Consider the following 20693-nt stretch of genomic DNA (forward strand, 5'->3'; position numbering starts at 1 on the left):
ATGGAGTCTCAGGGGAACTTAGCATGAACACCTAGTTTCTGGCATTGTGACTGGCTCCAATGCAACGAGGGGTACTTCGGATTCCAAGAGATCAATTGTGTTAGGGGATTCTCCAGTCCAAGGTACAGACAGACGTTTCTGTGGCTAGCAGTGAAAAATAGAATGGTGTTGCTTCCCTGGTGCCAGGATCAACAATGCCTCAGAGAGGGTGCAGAATGTTCTCACGGGGGAGAGGGGCCAGCAAGAGGTCATTGTCCACACTGGAACCAACGATATAGGAAGGGAAAAGGTCCAGAGTCTGAAGGGAGATTACAGAGAGTTAGGCAGGAATTTAAAAAGGAGTTCCTCGAGAGTAGTAATATCTGGATTACTCCTGGTACTACGAGCTAGTGAGAGCAGGAATAGGAGGATCGAGCAGATGAATGGCATGGCTGTGGAGCTGGTATATGGGAGAAGGATTCACATTTTGCATCATCTTTTGGGGTAGAAGTGACCTGTACAAGAAGCATGGATTGCACCTAAATTGGGGTCAATCTGAAACTGATACAGTTGAAAACAGAAGCAAGTCAAACAGTCAGGACAGGCAGGGACAAGGTAGGATTAATAAATTAAACTGCATTTATTTCCGTGCAAGGGGCCGAACAGGGAAGGCAGATGAACTCAGGGCATGGTTAGGAACATGGGACTGGGATATCATAGCAATACAGAAACATGGCTCAGGGATGGGCAGGACTGGCAGCTTAATGTTCCAGGATACAAATGCTATAGGAAGGATAGAAAGGGAGGCAAGAGAGGAGGGGGAGTGGCATTTTTGATAAGGGATAGCATTACAGCTGTGCTGAGGGAGGATATTCCTGGAAATACATCCAGGGAAGTTATTTGAGAAATAAGAAAGGGATGATCACCTTATTGGGATTGTATTATAGACCACCTAACAGTCAGAAGAAAATTTAGAAACAAACTTGTAAGGAGATCTCAGCTATCTGTAAGAATAATAGGAGATTTTAATTTTCCAACCCAATTCATACATTTCAGGTAATAACTAACCACCTCGTTCTTCTGACTGTTATGCATTGTCTCGTTTATCTGTGATGTATCTACTGCTGATTGATCTTGAATGAGACAGCATTTCTAAACCAAGAGTCTGATGCAGGGGCAGCGAGTTACCATCATTTGGGCAGAGCGGTTCGTGTAATAGTTAAGAGGCACCTTTTGAACACTGTTGTGGGCTGTGAGGCTGCTCACCCTCTGAACTCCTCTTCCCTCTATTCCATTCAGACAATGGGCAAGCATTGGAAAAGCTGCAGTAGGTCTTTTAAAAATTGCCCAGCAGATCTAGTTCCTGCCTCCTTTCCACACGAGCTGGCCCCACTGTAGCACCAGGTTCCCCTCTGGGTCAACAGGGACCTTTCTCAAAGAAAATTGTGTTGCTAACTGATGCTGATGTGGTGCTGGGTTGAGGTCTAGAAATGATCCTGATATCTCAATCCCCTTCCTGGTCTGAAAATTTAGCTCCTTGCATCACCAGGGTGCAAAAAGGGACATTCAGCCTGTCAAGTCCACATGGCTCTTTGTAGATCAATCCACAAACACAGGATTGGGATTGTATTATAGACCCTCTAATAGTCAGAGGGTAATTGAGAAACAAATTTGTAAGGAGATCTCCGTTATCTGTAAGAATAATAGGGTGATTCTGGTAGGGGATTTTAACTTTCCAAACGTAGACTGGGACTGCCTTGGTGTTAAGGGTTTAGATGGAGAGGAATTTGTCAAGTGTATACAAGAAAATTTTCTGAGTCAGTATGCAGATGTACATACTAGAGAAGGTGCAAAACTTGACCTACTCTTGGGAAATAAGGCAGAGCAGGTGACTGAGGTGTCAGTGGGGGAGCACTTTGGGGCCAGCAACCATAATTCTATTAGATTTAAAATAGTGATGGAAAAGGATAAACCAGATCTAAAAGTTGAAGTTCTAAATTGGACAAAGGACAATTTTGACAGTATTACGCAAGAACTTTCGAAAGCTGATTGGGGGCAGATGTTCACAGGTAAAGGAACGACTGGAAAGTGGGAATCCTTCAGAAATGAGATAACGAGAATCCAGAAAAAGTATATTCCTGTTAGGGTGAAAGGAAAGGCTGGTAGGTATAGGGAATGCTGGATGACTAAAGAAATCGAAGGTTTGGTTAAGAAAAAGAAGGAAGCATCTGTCAGGTATAGACAGGATAGATCGAGTCAATCCTTAGAAGAGTATAAAGGCAGTGGGAGTATACTTAAGAGGAAAATCAGGAGGGCAGAAAGGGGACATGAGATAGCTTTGGCAAATAGAATTAAGGAGAATCCAAAGGGTTTTTACAAATATGTTAAGGACAAAAGGGTAACTAGGGAGAAAATAGGACCCCCTCAAAGATCAGCAAGGCGGCCTTTGTGTGGAGCTGCAGAAAATGGGGGAGATACCAAATGAGTGTTTTGCATCAGTATTTACTGTGGAAAAGGATATGGAAGATATAGACTGTCAGGAAATAGATGGTGACACCTTGCAAAATGTCCAAATTTCAGAGGAGGAAGTGCTGGATGTCTTGAAACGCATAAAGGTGGATAAATCCCCAGGACCTGATCAGGTGTACCCTAGAACTCTGTGGGAAGCGAGTCCTCGGACTCTTGCTGAGATATTTGTATCATTGATAGTCACAGGTGAGGTGCCAGAAGACTGGAGGTTGGCTAACTGGGGCCACTGTTTAAGGAGGGTGGTAAGGCAAGCCAGGGAGCTATAGACCAGTGAGCCTGACGTCTGTAATGGGCAAGTTGTTGGAGGGAATCCTGAGGGCCAGGATTTACATGTATTTGGAAAGGCAAGGACTGATTAGGGATAGTCAGCATGGCTTTGTGGGTAGGAAATCATGTCTCACAAACTTGATTGAGTGTTTTGAAGAAGTAACACAGAGGGTTGATGAGGGCAGAGCGGTAGATGTGATCTCTATGGACTTCAGTAAGGCGTTCGGCAAGGTTCCCCATGGGAGACTGGTTAGCAAGGTTAGATCTCACGGAATGTAGGGCAAACTAGCCATTTGGATACAGAACTGGCTCAAAGGTAGAAGTTAGAGGGTGGTGGTGGAGGGTTGTTTTTCAGGCTGGAGGCCTGTGACCAGTGGAGTGCTGGGTCCACTACCTTTTGTCATTTGCGTAAATGATTTGGATGTGCACATAAGAGGTACAGTTAGTAAGTTTGCAGATGACACCAAAATTGGAGGTGTAGTGGACAGTTAAGAGGGTTACCTCAGATTACAACAGGATCGTGACCAGATGGGTCAATGTGCAGAGAAGTGGCAAATGGAGTTTAATTCCGATAAATGCAAGGTGCTGCATTGTGGGAAAGCAAATCTTAGCAGGATATATACACTTAATGGTAAGGTCCTCGGGAGTATTGCTGAACAAAGAGACCTTGGAGTGCAGGTTCATAGCTCCTTGAAAGTGGAATCAGAGGTAGGTAGGGTAGTGAAAAAGCCATTTGGTATGCTTTCCTTTATTGTTTAGAGTATTGAGTTCAGGGGTTGGGAGGTCATGTTGCAGATGTACAGGACATTGGTTAGGCCCCTGTTGGAATATTGCGCCCAATTCTGGTCTCCTTCCTATCGGAAAGATGTTGTGAAACTCGAAAGGGTTCAGAAAAGGTTTACAAGGATGTTGCCAGGGTTGGAGGATTTGAGCTATTGGGAACTATAGGCTGGGGCTGTTTTCTTTGGAGCGTCAGAGGCTGAGGGGTGACCTTACAGAGGTTTACAAAATTATGAGGGGAATGGATAGGGTAAATAGACAAAGTCTTTTCCCTGGGATTGGGGAGTCCAGAAGTAGAGGGCATTGGTTTAGGGTGAGAGGGTAAAGATATAAAAGAGACCTAAGGGGCAACGTTTTCACACAGAGGGTGGTACATGCAAGGAATGAGCTGCCAGAGGAATGGTAGAGGCTGGTACAATTGCAACATTTAAGAGGCATTTGGATGGATATATGATTAGAAAGGGCTTGGAGGGATATGGGCCGGGTGCTGGCAGGTGGGACCAGATTGGTTTAAGATATCTGGTTGCATGGATGAGTTGGACCGAAGGGTCTGTTTCCATGCTGTACATCTCAATGATTCTACAACTAGCTATTTGGTTACAGAACTGGCTCAAAGATAGAAGACAGAGGGTGATGGTGGAGAGTTGTTTTTCATACTGGAAGCCTGTGACCAGTGGAGGGCCACAAGGACCGGTGTTGGGTACACTACCTCTCATCATTTATATAAATGATTTGGCTATGAACATAGGAGGTATAGTTATTAAGTTTGCAGATGACACCAAAATTGGAGGTATAGTAGACAGCAAAGAAGGTTACCTCAAATTACAACAGGTTCTTGATCAGATGGGCCAATGGGCTGAGAAGTGGCAGATGGAGTTTAATTTAGATAAATGCCAGGTGCTACGTTTTGGGAAAGCAAATCTTAGCAGGACTTATACACTTAACAGTAAGGTCCTCTGGAATGTTGCTGAACAAAGAGACCTTGGAGTGCAGGTTCATAGCTCCTTGGAAGTGGAGTCACAGGTAGATAGGATATTGAAGAAGGTATTTGGTATGCTTTCCTTTATTGGTCAAAGCATTGTTGGGAGGTCATGTTGTGGCTGTGCAGGATGTTCGTTAGACCACTTTTGGAATATTGCTTGCAATCTGGTCTCCTTCCTATCGGAAGGATGTTGTGAAACTTGAAATGGTTCAGAAAAGATTTACGAGGATGTTGCCAGGGTTGGAGGATTTAAACTGTAGGGAGGGGCTCAATAGGCTGGGCCTGATTTCCCTGGAGTGTCGAAGGCTGACTGGTGACCTCATAAAGGTTTATAAAATCATGAGGGGCATGGATAGGGTAAATAGACAAAGTCATTTCCCTGGGGTGGGCGAGTCGAGAACTAGAGGGCATAGGTTTAGGGTGAGAGGTGAATGATACCAAAGTGAACAAAGACAATAGACGATAGGTGCAGGAGTAGGCCATTCTGCCCTTCGAGCCTGCACCACCATTCAATATGATCATGGCTGATCATCCTTAATCAGTATCCTGTTCCTGCCTTATCTCCATAACCCTTGATTCCACAATCTTTGAGATCTCTATCCAACTCTTTCTTAAATGAATCCAGAGACTGGGCCTCCACTGCCCTCTGGGGCAGAGCATTCCACACAGCCACCACTCTGGGTGAAGACGTTTCTCCTCATCTCTGTCCTAAGGGGCAAGTTTTTCGCAGAGAAGGTGGTGCATATATGGAATAAGCTGCCAGTGGAAGTGGTGGAAGCTGGAAATTTTATATTATTTAAAAGGCATCTGGATGGGTGTATGAATAGGTTTAGAGGGATTTGGGCTGAGATAACTGGTCGGCATGGACAAGTTGGACTGAAGTGTCTGTTTCCGTGCTACACACCTCTATGACTCTATGTCTTTATGTTGGCCAGGGAACAGGGTGGCATGTTGAAGTTTCAAGCAACTGGAAGTTCAGGTATTTTTTTTTGTGGACAGATGTGGGGATTCTACAAAGCAATCACCTTCATTTCCCCTGTGTAGAAAAGACCACCTTGTGAACAGCACCTACAGTAGACTAGACTAAGTGAAGCGCAGGTAAAGCGCTGCTTCATCTGGAATGTGTATTTGGGGCCTTGGATGGTGAGGAAGGAGGAAGTAACGGACAGGTGTTACACCACCTGTGTTTGCTGGGGTGTGGACCAGAGTATCCTGGAAGGAACAGTCCCTGCAGAAGGCTGACAAGGGAGAAGAATATTAGTCTAGTGAAATACCACTAGACTTGGTGGAAGTGGTGACTAATGATCCAATGGCTGTAGATGCTGGTGGAATGGTAGGTAAGGACAAGGAGGACCCTCTCTGTTGTGGGAGGGAAGGAATATCAATTTTTTCCTCACTGTCATCAGTTCTAACAAGGGTCACTGGACTCTGATATTAATTCTGATATCTCTCCACAGATGCAGCCAGACCTGCTGAGTTTTCCAACAATTGCTGTTTTTGTTTTTGATTTCCAACATCCATAGTTCTTTCAGTTTTTTTTGTTTGCTGTTTCCTTTGCTGTTGAAAATGATGTTTATTTGTAAGCAGTTATTGATAGCAAAGGATGATGAGTACCAATTTTTTATTTAGGTACAAAGGGCAGGCAGACAGACGTCGCTACAACCGGGACCTTGAGCAGGATGTAGCTTTCATTCCACCAGGGGAGTCTCTGAAAGACTTGATTGACCAGTCCCAGAGCTCAGGTAGTGGATCTGGGCTCCCTCTTTTGGTAAGAACACCAATTACAGAATTACACATTCTTGCTCAATCACAAACTGGGTTGCTTCTTTCAATAAGAAGCTTACTCAAAATAGAGACACCCAGGAAAAGCTGAGCTGACCATTCAGCTTTTCTATCTATATATTCTACCACTTCCAGAAGCAAGGTTTTCATTCTGGATCTCCATCAATTTTATAGTTCCATAGAAACATAAAATGGTTACAGTGCTTGAAGCAATTCCCTCCAAGAAAAACTTACTAAGTCCACTTGTCCCGCCTATTCTGTATAGTCCCTGCAATGTTTTTCTCTTTACACAATCACTCAATTCTTATCTGCCCCCAATTTTTCAATCTATCCACACAACTAAAGTTCCTCATTCTGTAATTAGAATTTACATTAGAGTTGCCTCACTCTTTTTAACCTCCTTGTTCTCTAGTTGGAAAAGTTCTTGCTTTCAATTTTTAGCTAATTGTCCCTCCCTGCTGTGTTCCTAACCTCAGCTAAAAACAGAAATCGACCTACTACCCAGGGCACGGCAGACAGTCATCCCTTATCTGAAGGTCTTTTTTTCCACGAAGAGAGAATCCAACTGTCAAATCATAGAATTCATGCCCGTGGAAATAGGCTATTCGGCCCAACAAATCCATCACGACCCTCTGAAAAGCATCCCATCAGACTCAACCCCTTCTCCTATTCCAGCATTTCGCATAGCTAGTCCACCTAGCCTGCACATCCCTTGTTTTCACAAGTATCTGAAAGAACAGAAAACAAATTCCAAAATTTGAGAGATTTAATACTTCCATTCAATTGTCAAGCTGTAAGTAGGTGTCAATAATTTATTAACATTGACACCTTCAACTGCAGAAAGCAAGCCAAGTTTCTCACTGACCATGAAAATCTCAACAGATTGCTATAGGTCTATGATGGTTGCATGTTAGTCATTTTTATGACATAATTATGGATGAGGAAGACTATCTTTATTTCATCAAACCAGAAATTAGTTCTTAAATGATTAAAAAGATTTTGTCTCCCTACTATATCTGAAAGTACATTCCATTCATTCATCACATTGTATGGGAAGAAAAGATTCCAATATCGAATCTAAATCAACCCTTTTCTAATTTGAACCGATGGTCCTTACTTTGCTTTGTTTTTGCAACTAAACTTAATTTTCCTAATCTACTTTGATGATTTTTTTTCCCAAGCTGGGAAAAGTACAAATTGCTTCTGATTTTCTTCCCATAACCCATTCAGTTTTGGATCAGTTTTGTAACTGCCTCAGTAGTAAGAAAAAATTCACATTTAGATACCATATTTCATAAGCCAATGTGACAATTATCTGGATAGTCTTCAAGTTTGCATCTGTTAATATGAAATGGCATTAAGTAAAATTAATAGACCAATTTCTAAAAAACCAAGTGAAAAACCAACAAAGGAAAATGTGGGCTTAGAATTCATTGAGAAGTTGGGTATTATTCATATTAGCATTCATTGCCTAACAGTACAATATGTGAAAATTTTGATTAAAAACAAATTCGATCTTTAAAATCATTTTAACTTCACCAAACCATTTTTTTGTCACTGGAATGTTATTAAAGCAGCAATCTGAAGATGAGAAATCTTGTGCTTCCAACCCTTAATCAGACCACGGTAGCCCACTATTAGAGTAAATCTGTGCACTGTTAGAGCACTATGATGCACTATTAAACAAAATTGGCATGCTGCTAAGGTACTGGGTCTGCTCTTAAACCATATTGGAATTCTCTTAAAAGATCAGCTCCACTGAAACATTTTCTACAGTGCTTTGGTGCCAATAATTATACAATATTGTGAAAAGCAACTGTTACTGTTATGTGTAATGAGTATAACTTCCACCAAAAATTATTCAAACTAATATACACTTGACTGCTGTTTAAATGTTTGGACATTTTTGTGTCACTCTTGAGGCAGGTTAGCATGTGCTGCAGCTTTGGTGTTATCTGGTGGTTATTAGTTAGACTAAAATTTGAAAAAAACAATTGTGTGAGAAATAAAGCATATTCTAAGTAGCAGAAATTCAAGACCAAAGGAGAGATCAGGCTTTCTACTTTTGAAGCAAACAAGCTTTGATATGGTCAATTTGTGAAGTTTTCAAGATGCATTATCAGAGCTTAACCAGGATTCTTTCACTTTAAAGTTGAATAAGAATTAAACGATCTGTCCATATAGAACATAGAACATTGCAGCGCAGTGCAGGCCATGATGTTGTGCCAACCTCTGGAACCAATCTGAAGCCTATCTATCCTATATTATTCAATTTTCATTTGTGTTTATCCAATGACCATTTAAATGCCCTTAATGTTGGCAGGTCTACTACTGTTGCAGACAGTGCGATCCACACCCATACTACTCTGAGTAAAGAAATTACCTCTGACATCTATCCTATATCTATCACCCTTCAATTTAAAGTTATGTCCCCTCATGCTTGCCTTCACCATTCAAAGAAAAGGGCTCTCACTGTCCACCCCAGCTAACCCTCTGATTATCTTATATGTCTCAATGAAGTCACCTCTCAACCTTCTCCCTAATGAAAACAGCCTTAAGTCCATAAGCCTTCCCTCATAAGACCTTACCTCCATAGCAGATAACATCCCAGTAAATCTCCTCTGAACCCTTCCCAAAGCTTCCACATCCTTCCTATAATGCAGTGACCAGAAATTTATGCAATACTCCAAGAGTTTTGTATAGCTGCAGCATGACCTCATGGCTCCAAAACTCAATCCCTCTACCAATAAAAGCTAACACAACACATGCCTTCTTAATAACCCTATCAACCTGGGTGGCAACTTACAGGGATCTGTGTACATGGACACTGAGATCTCTCTGCTCATGTACACAATCAAGAATTGTACCATTGGCTAGGTACTCTTTTTCTCCTGTTGCACCTTCCAAAGTAAATCACCTCTCAGTTCTTCACATTAAATTCCATTTGACACCTCTCAGTCCAGCTCTGCAGCTTATCTATTTCTCTCGGTAACCTGCAACATCCTTCAGCAGTATCTACAACTCTACCGACCTAAGTGTCATCTGCAAATTTACTAACCCATCTTTCTACGCCCTCATCTAGATAATTAATAAAAATAACAAACAGCAGTCGTAGTCAGTAAGTCTACTTCTTCACTACCATTTTCCTTGTCTGTCCTCTTTTTTTTCTTTTGCCTAATATATTGAATTTCCAGACCAGCTTTCAGTCATGTCTCAGTGCTGACTGCTATCTATAATCATCTTGTTAAAATTATGCCTACATTTCATTCAACTTGTTCCTTAAATTTCATATTTCTATAAAGAATACTTAGGAGATGCATTCCAACCTGTTCTTTTGCTCTGATTCCTTTCTTCATTTTCTCTCTTGATTTAGTTATTTTACATATTTCAGGTTTCCCTTTATAGCGCCTAAAGCAAAATGTTTATTCCTTCGCTTTCACTTTCAAACTATTGCTTTTTCTCCTTTTCTGCCAGACACCTCCAGCTTTTGTCCCTCCTTCCCTTCTCCACACCTGTTAATCGTGAGAAATCTTTGCACAATTCTGTTCATTCTTTCTGCAAGGACTGTAGTTCCAGCCCAGTTCACATGAAGTCTCTGTCAATGGTACAGTTCCTTAAAGTGCAACCCCCTTTCCCTCGCCACTCCAGCCATATTTTGATCCCTCTAATCTGTTTATCCCTGTACTAGTTTGTACATGGCTCGAATATTAATTAATACGTTATTAATCTTAAAATCCTCTACTTTAATTTTGCTTTAAGTTTGTGGTACTCTCCAAACTAGATCACTTCTCATGTTTAATTGCTCCCATTGTGATTCACAACAACAGAATCTTCCCATTTCCTCTGCAGTATCCTTTCAATACACCTTAAGCTATCTCTCGCCCTTTACCCTTGCACCACAAAGGCAAAATGCGATGTGAGATTCTCGATCTTGCTGACAAAGGTATCTGATTTGATTCTGTCCCTCTAATTACTGAATCCCTATGTGTACTGCACTGTGCTTTCCCCATTTTTCCTCTGTTGCACCTGAATGAGCCAGCTAACCTTGTTATTTATATTTGGGTTTTTTAAATGTATATGTAAATACATGTATTTTGTATGATATGCAATTGATTCTTCAGGTTTGACACATCTATTTATGTAAATCTGTAAGTCCAGTGCTACTTCTGCTCGCCAGGATCTGGTGTAGTCCTTCTATTGTTGAAAGGATGGAAATCATTATTCAAAACAGTAATTTTTGTTCTTTTTCTTGTGCAAGTGTATTCTCAATAGAAACAACTTCTTTTCACGTTCCATCCCCCATAGGTGCAACGTACCATTGCAAAACAGATTCAGATGGTTCGACTAGTGGGTAAAGGACGCTATGGTGAGGTATGGATGGGAAGGTGGCGTGGTGAGAAGGTGGCAGTTAAGGTGTTCCCTTCAGCAGAAGAGGCCAGCTGGTTCCGTGAAACGGAGATCTACCAAACAGTGCTTATGAGACATGAAAGTATACTAGGTGAGCTATGCCAATCATCTAATTGGTCTACTTCAGATGCAGGTTAACGTTTTTGCAAAGGTAGAAAGGAAATTTGATTTGTACCCAGTATTTCTCACCAGTTGTTATGCTTTCTCAAGAATTGGCTTAGAAATTTGTTGCTCAGATAGAGGTTCCCACACTGCAATAAATGTGAATTACTTGATTTGTTTTCTGAATCCACCCTTCCTTCCACTTTGTTTCCTGTTACACACTCGCATCATTTGTATACTTGTTTTTGTTCCTTTCCCTTTCCTGATACAGGTGAGAAAGATCAGACTTTTTAGTGATCACAGCAAGATGGCCTGCAATGCTCAAGAATTAAACAGCTTTAATCGAGAGTTTGCTCTATCCCTTTACCAGAACAGCCAGGGATCCATAATTTGAATAATTATTACAAAAGGCATTTAGGGCAGTAATGAGAGCTTCCATCAATTGTGATCATTCTCCCTTCCACAGAACAAATTGTGATGCTGATCTCCCTTTGTACCTCCTGTGATTAGGCTGCCAATCTCTCTCTCTCGCGCTCTCTCTCTCTCGCTCTCTCTTCAAGCAGGAGTCAATCACAATGGGCATTGCTGCCCAAGCCTGGGAAGAAGCAGCCCTGATTCTCTGGCTTTCATACTTTGTAAACATACTATTCTCTGAGCCATCCTAGTCTCCTCATTCAAAACTCCTGCCATTGTTATTAGTCATGAGGTTAAAGCATCTGAACCAATGTTAATTGTCTGGAAATACTGATTGCTGAGAGAGAAACTGGGGAGAAGAAAGGAAGGCAAAGAACAGAGATTGGAGGAATACAGGAGCGTGATCTTAGAGAGAGGGGGAGATAGCAGCATAGGCTATGGAGGGCAAAGAGAAAAGATGTCACAGATAATGGCGCTGCTGCAAGCTAGGAAGACGAGTGAGTAAGTGTTGGTGGGCAAGTTGATACAGTAGCCTTTGAGTTGTGAGGGAGGGAAGGTGGCACAGGTGCCGAAGGTGGGGTGAGTGGAGGTGAATGTGTGGCAGTAGCATGGGCTAGGGATTCCATGAGATTGATGGCCCAAAGTGGTTTGATATTGTATGCAGGAAATTAATGATCTGTGATCTGTCAGCTTCAGCACATCATTTCATTTGTGGAAGAAGATTGGGTTATCTCATACTGCTCGCCACCCGTAATATCACTTCCGCCTCTGTTAACACAGCCATAAACACTACTTCCACCCACCTTGTGAGTATCACTTCCATTGGTGACATCAGTGCTCAAAGGTAGAAGACAGTGGGTGGTGGTGGAGAGTTGTTTTTCAGACTGGAGGCCTGTGACCAGTGGAGTGCCACAAGGATCGCTGCTGAGTCCTCTACTTTTTGTCATTTACATAAATGATTTGGATGCGAGGTACAGTTAGTAAATGTGCAGATGACACCAAAATTGGAGGTGCAGGAGGACAGCGAAGCGGGTTACAACAGGATCTGGACCAAATGGGCTGAGAAGTGGCAGATGGAGTTTAATTCAGATAAATGCGAGGTGCTGCATTTTGGGAAAGCAAATCCTAGCAGGACTTATACACTTAATGGTAAGGTCCTAGGGAGTGTTGCTGAACAAAGAAACCTTGGAGTGCAGGTTCATAGCTCCTTGAAAGTGGAGTCACAGGTAGATAGGATAGTGCAGGCGGCATTTGGTATGCTTTCCTTTATTGGTCAGAGTATTGAGTACAGGAGTTGGGAGGTCATGTTGCGTCTATAAAGGACCTTGGTTAGACCACTGTTGGAATATTGCATGCAATTCTGGTCTTCCTATCGCAAAGTTATTGTGAAACTTGAAAGGGTTCAGCAAAGATTTACAGGGATGTTGCCAGGGTTGGAGGATTTGAGCTATAGGGAGAGGTTGAACAGGCTGGGGCTGTTTTCCCTGGAGTGTCGGAGGCTGAGGGGTGACCTTATAGAGGTTTTCAAAATTATGAGGGGCATGGATAGGATAAATAGACAAAGTCTTTTCCCTGGAATCGCAAAGTCCAGAAGTAGAGGGCATAGGTTTAGGGTGAGAGGGGAAAGATATAAAAGAGACCTAAGGGGCAGGTTTTTCATGCAGAGGGTGGTACGTGTATGGAATGAGCTGCCAGAGGATGTGGTGGAGGCTGGTACAATTGCAGCATTTAAGAGGCTTTTGGATGGGTATATGAATAGGAAGGATTTGGAGGGATATGGGCGGGTGCTGGCAGGTGGGACTAGATTCGGTTGGGATATCTGGTCGGTATGGACTGGTTGGACTGAAGGGTCTGTTTTCATGCTATACGTTTCTATGACTCTATGCCCACTTAAGCAACTGTCTCCGCCCCACCTCGAACTCCAGCCCAGCTCTCCAGATCCTAGCTCCCATCCCTGATGTGTCTTCACCATTCCCCCAGACCTCTCCCTCACTGAGGACACACATTTAGTCCTCAGTAAAAGCCTCACCTTTATCCCTCTGCACACTCAGATTAATGAGTTTGACACACGCTGTGACCGCGAACATTTCATCCACCACCTCCGCCTCTGTGCCTACTTTTTTTAACCAAGGCACCCACCCACCCATCGAGGACCCCTTCTGCCTCCAACACACCCCATCCACCTGGACACCCCCTGCTGGCCTGTTACCTGCCCTTGACCTCTTCATTTCAAACTGCTGTGACATTGACTGCCTCACACACTCCAAACTCTCGCCTTCCACTCTTTCCTCTCCAACCCCAACCTCACCATCAAACCCGCAGACAAGGGGGTGCAATAGTAGTGTGGCACACTGATCTCTACACTGCTGCACCTGTCATTTTCCCAGCTACCTCCCCACTCCTCCCAACCCCACCCCCATTTATCTCTTAGCCCAAACTCATAAGCATTATTTCTGATGAATGACTTATGCTCGAAACATCAATACTCATCTCCTCGGATTCTACCTGACCTGCTGTGCTTTTCCAGCACCAAACTCTCGACTCCTCATCTCATACTGCTGCTAAGCACACTGAAGGAATCAAGGCAGCATTAATGTGTTTAAAATGTCTGTAATAGTCATAGAGATGTACAGCATGGAAACACCCTTCGATCCAACCCGTCCATGCCGACCAGATATCCCAACCCAAAATAGTCCCACCTGCCAGCACCCAGCCCATATCCCTCCATACCCTTCCTATTCATATACCATCCAAATGCCTCTTAAATGTTGCAATTGTACCAGCCTCCTCCACATCTTCTGGCAGCTCATTCCATACACATACCACCCTTTGCGTGAAAACGTTGCCCCTTGGGTCTCCTTTATATTTTTCCCCTCTCACCCTAAACCTATGCCCTCTCGTTCTGAGCTCCTAGATCCTAGGGAAAAGACTTTGTCTATTTATCCTATCCATGCCCCTCATAATTTTGTAAACCTCTATAAGGTCACCCCTCAACCTCTGGCGGTCCAGGGAAAACAACCCCAGCCTGTTCAACCTCTCCCTGTCGCTCAGATCCTCCAACCCTGGCAACATCCTTGTAAATCTTTTCTGAACCCTTTCAAGTTGCACAACAGCTTTCCGACAGGATGGAGACCAGAATTGCACGCAATATTCCAACAGTGGCCTGACCAATGTCCTTTACAGCCGCAACATGACCTCCCAACTCCTGTACTCAGTACTCTGACCAATAAAGGAAAGCATACCAAACACTGCCTTCACTATCCTATCTACCTGCGACTCCACTTCCAAAGAGCTATGAACCTGCACTCCAAGGTTTCTTTGTTCAGCAACACTCCCAAGGACCTTACCATTAAGTGTATAAGTCCTGCTAAGACTTGCTTTCCCAAAATGCATCACCTCACATTGATCTGAATTAAACTCCATCTGCCACTTCTCAGCCCATTGGCCCATCTGGTCCAGATCCTGTTGTAATCTGAGGTAACCCTCTTTGCTGTCCACTGCACCTCCAATTTTGGTGTCATCTGCAAATTTACTAACTGTACCTCTTACACTCGTATCCAAATCATTTATGTAAATGACAAAAAGTAGAAGACCCAGTACTGATCCTTGTGGCAAGCCTCCAGCCTGAAAAACAACCGTCCACCACCACTCTCTGTCTTCTACCTTTGAGCCAGTTCTGTATCCAAATGGCTAGTTCTCCCTGTATTCCATGAGATCTAACCTTGCTAATCGGTCTCCCATGGGGAACCTTGTCGAACGCCTTACTGAAGTCCATATAGATCACAACTACTGCTCTGCCCTCATCAATCTTCTTTGTTACTTCTTCAAAAAACTCAATCAAGTTTGTGAGACATGATTTCCCACACACAAAGCCACGTTGACTATCCCAAATCAGTCCTTGCCTTTTCAAATACATGTATATCCTGTCCCTCGGGATTCCCTCCAACAGCTTGATCACCACCGAGGTCAGGCTCACTGGTCTATAGTTCCCTGGCTTGTCTTTACCACCCTTCTTAAACAGTGGCACCACGTTTGCGAACCTCCAGTTTTCTGGCACCTCACCTGTGACTATCGATGATACAAATATCTCAGCAAGAGGCCCAGCAATCACTTCTCTAGCTTCCCACTGAGTTCTTGGGTACACCTGATCAGATCCTGGGGATTTCTCCACTTTTAACCATTTCAAGGCATCCAGCACTTCCTCCTCTGTAATCTGGACATTTTGCAAGATGTCACCATCTATTTCCCTACAATCTATATCTTCCATATCATTTTCCACAGTAAGTACTGATGCAAAATATTCATTTGGTAATAGATTGTGGTCATTAGTACTTTATATGGAGTTTGATCACCAGGAAAGTATGTATTCATAATGTTTATTATCATACATGTAACATTGTTAAAGTGAGATATGTTAAATGTACCTATTAATGAACAGTTACAAAATATTTCTTAAACATTATAAGTAATTTTGTTCCATCCAGGTGATTTGCTGTGCCTATTTCTCCTTATTTCTAATGAGACATTCTTTTCCTTTTTTTAAGCAATATATAGTAGGTTGTGTTTACTCTTCGCCTTGAATATGGTGATATCAGGTAATTCTATCGTATGGGATATCAAGTGCTAAATTCAACTTCGTACCATATTATCTTTTTCAGGATTTATTGCTGCAGACATTGAAGGCAAAGGCTCGTCAACATGGTTGTATCTGATTACAGATTATCATGAGAATGGCTCATTGTATGACTACCTGAAGTGTACTGTACTTGATACCAAAGCCCTGCTGAAGTTGGCCTACTCTGCTGCTAGTGGTCTCTGTCACCTTCACACTGAAATTTACGGCACGCAAGGCAAACCTGCTATTGCACATCGTGATTTAAAGAGCAAAAACATTCTGGTGAAAAAGAATGGAACTTGTAGCATTGCTGACTTGGGCCTAACTGTGAAGTTCAACAGGTACTGTATAACCTACTGAATCTAATTGTGAATTGTGTTTGTAACTTCATCCATCTCTTTTACTGCGAATAAATTTGCATCCCACATTAGATCTTTCAACTACAAATATATATCATCAAGTCCTTGATGGGATTTGAATGTAACAAGCCCCTCCCTGCTTTACGTGGTTCTACCAAATAAACCTAGCCTACATTAACAGGTGAAAATAACTGCTTATTTTCAATCAGCGTTTTATCTCACATACTAGAAATTTTTGCCAAGCCTGATTGTTTTTGGGGAAATCATACACCAAAGTGTGCCCTTTATTCCAAGTTTCATTTTTCAGTTTCAATTTCATTTCATGGAAATTGTATAACAGCAAGCAATTTTGCACAGGACTTTGGCAGAGCAACGGGGGTCACAGGTCCTCAGCTAGGGTCATCTCCTTGTAAATTATTTCTTTTTATTCTATTCATGAATGTGGGCGTCACTGGTTGGGCCACCATTTATTGCCCATCTCTATTTGCCTCATGGGTAGTTAAGAGTCAACCATATTGCTTTTTTTTTTCCTGGAGTCACGTGTAGGCCAGACTAGATAAGGATAGCATTTCCTTCCCTAAATAACATGGGTTAACATGATAGGTTTTTCTGACAATCTAGCATTGAACTCGTAATTCCAGATTTTTATTGAATTTAAATTCCACTATTTGCCATGCAGGATTTGAACCCAGGTACCCTATATCATTACCTGGGTCTCTGGATTAATAGTCTGGTGACAATACCATCTGGCCATTGCTTCCTCTTATTACTTTTTTAGAGCACTGTGTAGATGATATGGTTGCACAAATGAAAGGGAAGCTACATTTACTTCCTTTGTAGGATTTCTATGTATGCATAGACATTGCATGTCTACATTGTCTAACACAGTCCAGTCTCATAAGGCATGACCACTGACTTAAATGAATCAATTTCTTGTCGAGAAATAGGGATTTGTTCCTTTATCCAAACTTCAAAATTATTTATGAATTCAAAATATTCCCATTACTTTGAATGTTAGTTCCTAATTCCTGCTCTTCGTCTTATCTTGACAGTGACACAAATGAGGTTGATATTCCACTGAACACCCGAGTGGGCACCAAGAGATACATGGCTCCTGAGGTGCTGGATGAGAGTCTCAACAAAAACCAATTCCAGGCGTATTTGATGGCAGATATATACAGCTTTGGCCTTGTCATATGGGAGATGTCACGTCGCTGTCTCACAGGAGGTATATTACAGCATTCAAAATAATGAGATAATCAGATAGCACTTCTCACTTGGACTGATTTCACTCAAATTTTTCAAATGTAACTAGAACTCCCGTGATGTTTCTCACCAAGACAAATAAAGTGCTGGTTTATGTTTGTACAATGCATTATTTTGCTGCAGAAGCAGATCTATACCCTCAGATCTTAGTCTAGTTGTCAAATAAACATTATCTTTGTTTAACCAGAGTTTATTTGTTTGGCAAGAGACAGTACAGATTGAAAAATGTTTCAGACTCCAGATTAGAATTAGTTGGCATTAAATGACTGGTTTGTACACTGTCATTAAAGATTCTATTTATCTGCAGTAGTATGTATTATCTGATATATAATTTTTAAAATGTACACAAATGTAATGCTTCAGTTTATATAATTATACATCGCTATAGTCAGATGAAGACAGATGGCTGAGTTAAGGTGCTCCAAATGGTTGTCTCATCTGTACCTATTTTGTGCCTTGTGAATAATATTGTTTGCCATATATTTTGGGTGAAACTTAACATGGTATAGCAGATATAAAGTTTCCCTGAAAATATTCATGTTGGTTCAAGTACTTTGGCCAACCTCCAACTAACCTGTATTTCATTATAAAAACGCTAAAATAACGTGACAAATTCATGAACAGCTTGATCATCAAGTAATTTCTTTAATCATGTTGTACAATTTATATTTTAGTGCACCTTCCCATGAGTTTATGTGACAGGCTTTCTTGGTTTTTTTTTAGTTGTTGCCTCATGCTTTTCCTCCAATTTTTCCACTTTTGAATCCATGTTTTTTTCAGATGCTATCTGTTGTAGTGGTTCAATATGAAGGATACTCTCTGTTCCATGATGCCTCTGTCAATTAGCCATTTTTCAAATTAGTCTCCACAGTGAATGGCAAGAGACAATTTAACAGTGGAAGACATCACATCCTGTCAAAATCCTGTCTGCAGCCCATCATCTACATAGTTAAAAATCACACAACACCAGGTTACAGTCCAACAGATCTATTTGGAAGTACAAGCTTTCAGAGCGCTGCTCCTTCATCAAGTAGCTAGTGGAGCAGGATAGAAGCACACAGAATTTATAGCAAAAGATCAAACCATCATACAACTGATGTGATGTATTGAACAAACCACAATTGCTGTTAAGACATTAATCACTTAGAATGGCGTTGCAGGTTTTGTTTTATGAATATGTAAATCCCAGACTATCTTTCAGGTCACATTATTGAGATAATTTAAGGTTTTATAAAAAAAAGTGACATCTCAGCTCCGATAATGCATTAAAGCTGTGAGGTTAGAGTTTGTCTGTCTTCAAACCTTGAGCCAGACTGGTTCTATTTTTCAAAGTAGGAATTGATTAAATGTTACATGGAATGACTGAATGCTTTTTGAACAAAATATAATGTATATGCAAATACAAATCTGCAACTGCAAATTCACCACAAAATCTTGTGTGTGTGTGTGTGTGTGTGTGTGTGTGTGTGTCAGTGTCAGAGAGTGAGAGTGTGTGCACAAGAGAAGGGAGAGTACGTGAGTGTGACGGAGTGTATGCCTGTGGGGGGGTGTGTCTGAGAGAGTCAGTGTCTGTGTGAGTGTGATCTTGTGTAAAAGTGTATGTGCATGTGTATGTGTGAAATTGTATAGTACAGTGGGGTCACCCGTAGTGTGACATGAAACAGAGATCCTGGTTGAGGCTATCGTCACAGGTCCTATTATCCTGCCCCACTGCCTAACTGACGAAGGGGCAGTGCTCCAGAAGCTTGTTCTTCCAAACAAACCTGTTGGACTATAATCTGGTGTTGTCTGATTTTAAACTTTGTCCACCCCAATCCAACACTGGCACCTCCACATCATAACCATCATCTACATGACAGTTTTCAACTATATAACAATCAAAAACGAGACTTTATACTCTGCTAACTTTGAGGCAAACTGTACCACCATCCTGTTATCCTAGTTCCAGATGAACTAATTCAGTACAGATTAGCACAGTGGGTGGCACGGTGGCACAGTGGTTAGCACTGCTGCCTCACAGCGCCGGAGACCCGGGTTCAATTCCCGACTCAGGCCACTGACTGTGTGGAGTTTGCACATTCTCCCCGTGTCTGCGTGGGTTTCCTCCGGGTGCTCCGGTTTCCTCCCACAGTCCAAAGATGTGCAGGTTAGGTGAATTGGCCAGGATAAATTGCCTGTAGTGTTAGGTAAAGGGGTAATGTAGGGGTATGGGTGGGTTGTGCTTTGGCGGGTCGGTGTGGACTTGTTGGGCCGAAGGGCCTGTTTCCACACTGTAAGTAATCTAATCTAATAATCTTAAAAAAAGCAATCAAACCTGGAATGTTATGGTATCTAGCATATTTTACCCATTGTTATCAGGCAATTTTCTAATTCTGATCTTAACTTTTATTTTTCTTTTGTGCTGCAGGTATTGTAGAGGACTACCAGTTGCCATATTATGACATGGTACCAAATGACCCTTCCTATGAGGATATGAGGGAAGTAACGTGTGTTAAATGTCTCCGTCCAACTGTCTCAAATAGGTGGAACAGTGATGAGGTAAGTGTTGGTCTTTCTTTGTGTAGCCAATAAGGACAGTGTAAGCCTTTTGACTGATAGCGCAAATTGCACAGTTAACAGCCAAAATATATGACCCGTTCTTTGAATTGAATTAAAGTTATAGTAAAACAAAATTATCATACACTTATCATATATACTCAAGAATAGTCAACTTTTTTAAACTACTTTTTAAGGTTAAATTTATGGGGTCGAATATTGCGTGGGTACTATTTTTGAGGGGCTGAAATTCATGCTCATCAAAATTCATACTGTATCATTAGCAGAAGCCCAATTGATCTCTAAATGAATAAAGCAAAAAAATAGGCAATTCTGAAAACCTGGAGCAGAATACAACAGCCTGCATACTGGAGGATTGGGAGCGGTGCAGAACAACCGGCAGACTGGAAAGCCGGAGCAGAATGCAGTGGCTGGCACACTGACTCATAAATGGTGATCTGTTATCTATGAAGAACTAGGGTCAACTTTTACACAAAATATATGGAAAATTCCAGATTATTTGGCCAAAAATAGGGGGTTGACTTTTACATGAAATCGACTATTACTCGGGTATATACAGTAGATCTCATAGTAAGTAGAGATCTGAATCTATGAATAAGTATTGAAGCAGGTAATAGATGATTGTCAACAAGGCTGCCCATAGGCTGGCATAGAT

General features: G+C 41.8%; 1 protein-coding gene across 3 annotated transcripts in view; it reads left to right on the forward strand.

The window, feature by feature from the left end:
- The window catches only part of bmpr1aa (bone morphogenetic protein receptor, type IAa), a 281777-nt gene that overhangs the window by 257177 nt on the left and 3907 nt on the right, over nucleotides 1-20693 (forward strand). For all 3 annotated transcript variants that reach the window (XM_060854179.1, XM_060854180.1, XM_060854181.1), the window contains 5 exons: nucleotides 6167-6305; nucleotides 10625-10817; nucleotides 15901-16198; nucleotides 17269-17444; nucleotides 19890-20020. In XM_060854179.1, the coding sequence (XP_060710162.1) occupies nucleotides 6167-6305; nucleotides 10625-10817; nucleotides 15901-16198; nucleotides 17269-17444; nucleotides 19890-20020 (937 nt within the window). The remainder of the gene's footprint in view (nucleotides 1-6166; nucleotides 6306-10624; nucleotides 10818-15900; nucleotides 16199-17268; nucleotides 17445-19889; nucleotides 20021-20693) is intronic.

The sequence above is a fragment of the Hemiscyllium ocellatum genome, chromosome 43 (genome assembly GCF_020745735.1).
Source record: "Hemiscyllium ocellatum isolate sHemOce1 chromosome 43, sHemOce1.pat.X.cur, whole genome shotgun sequence".
Taxonomy (NCBI): domain Eukaryota; kingdom Metazoa; phylum Chordata; class Chondrichthyes; order Orectolobiformes; family Hemiscylliidae; genus Hemiscyllium; species Hemiscyllium ocellatum.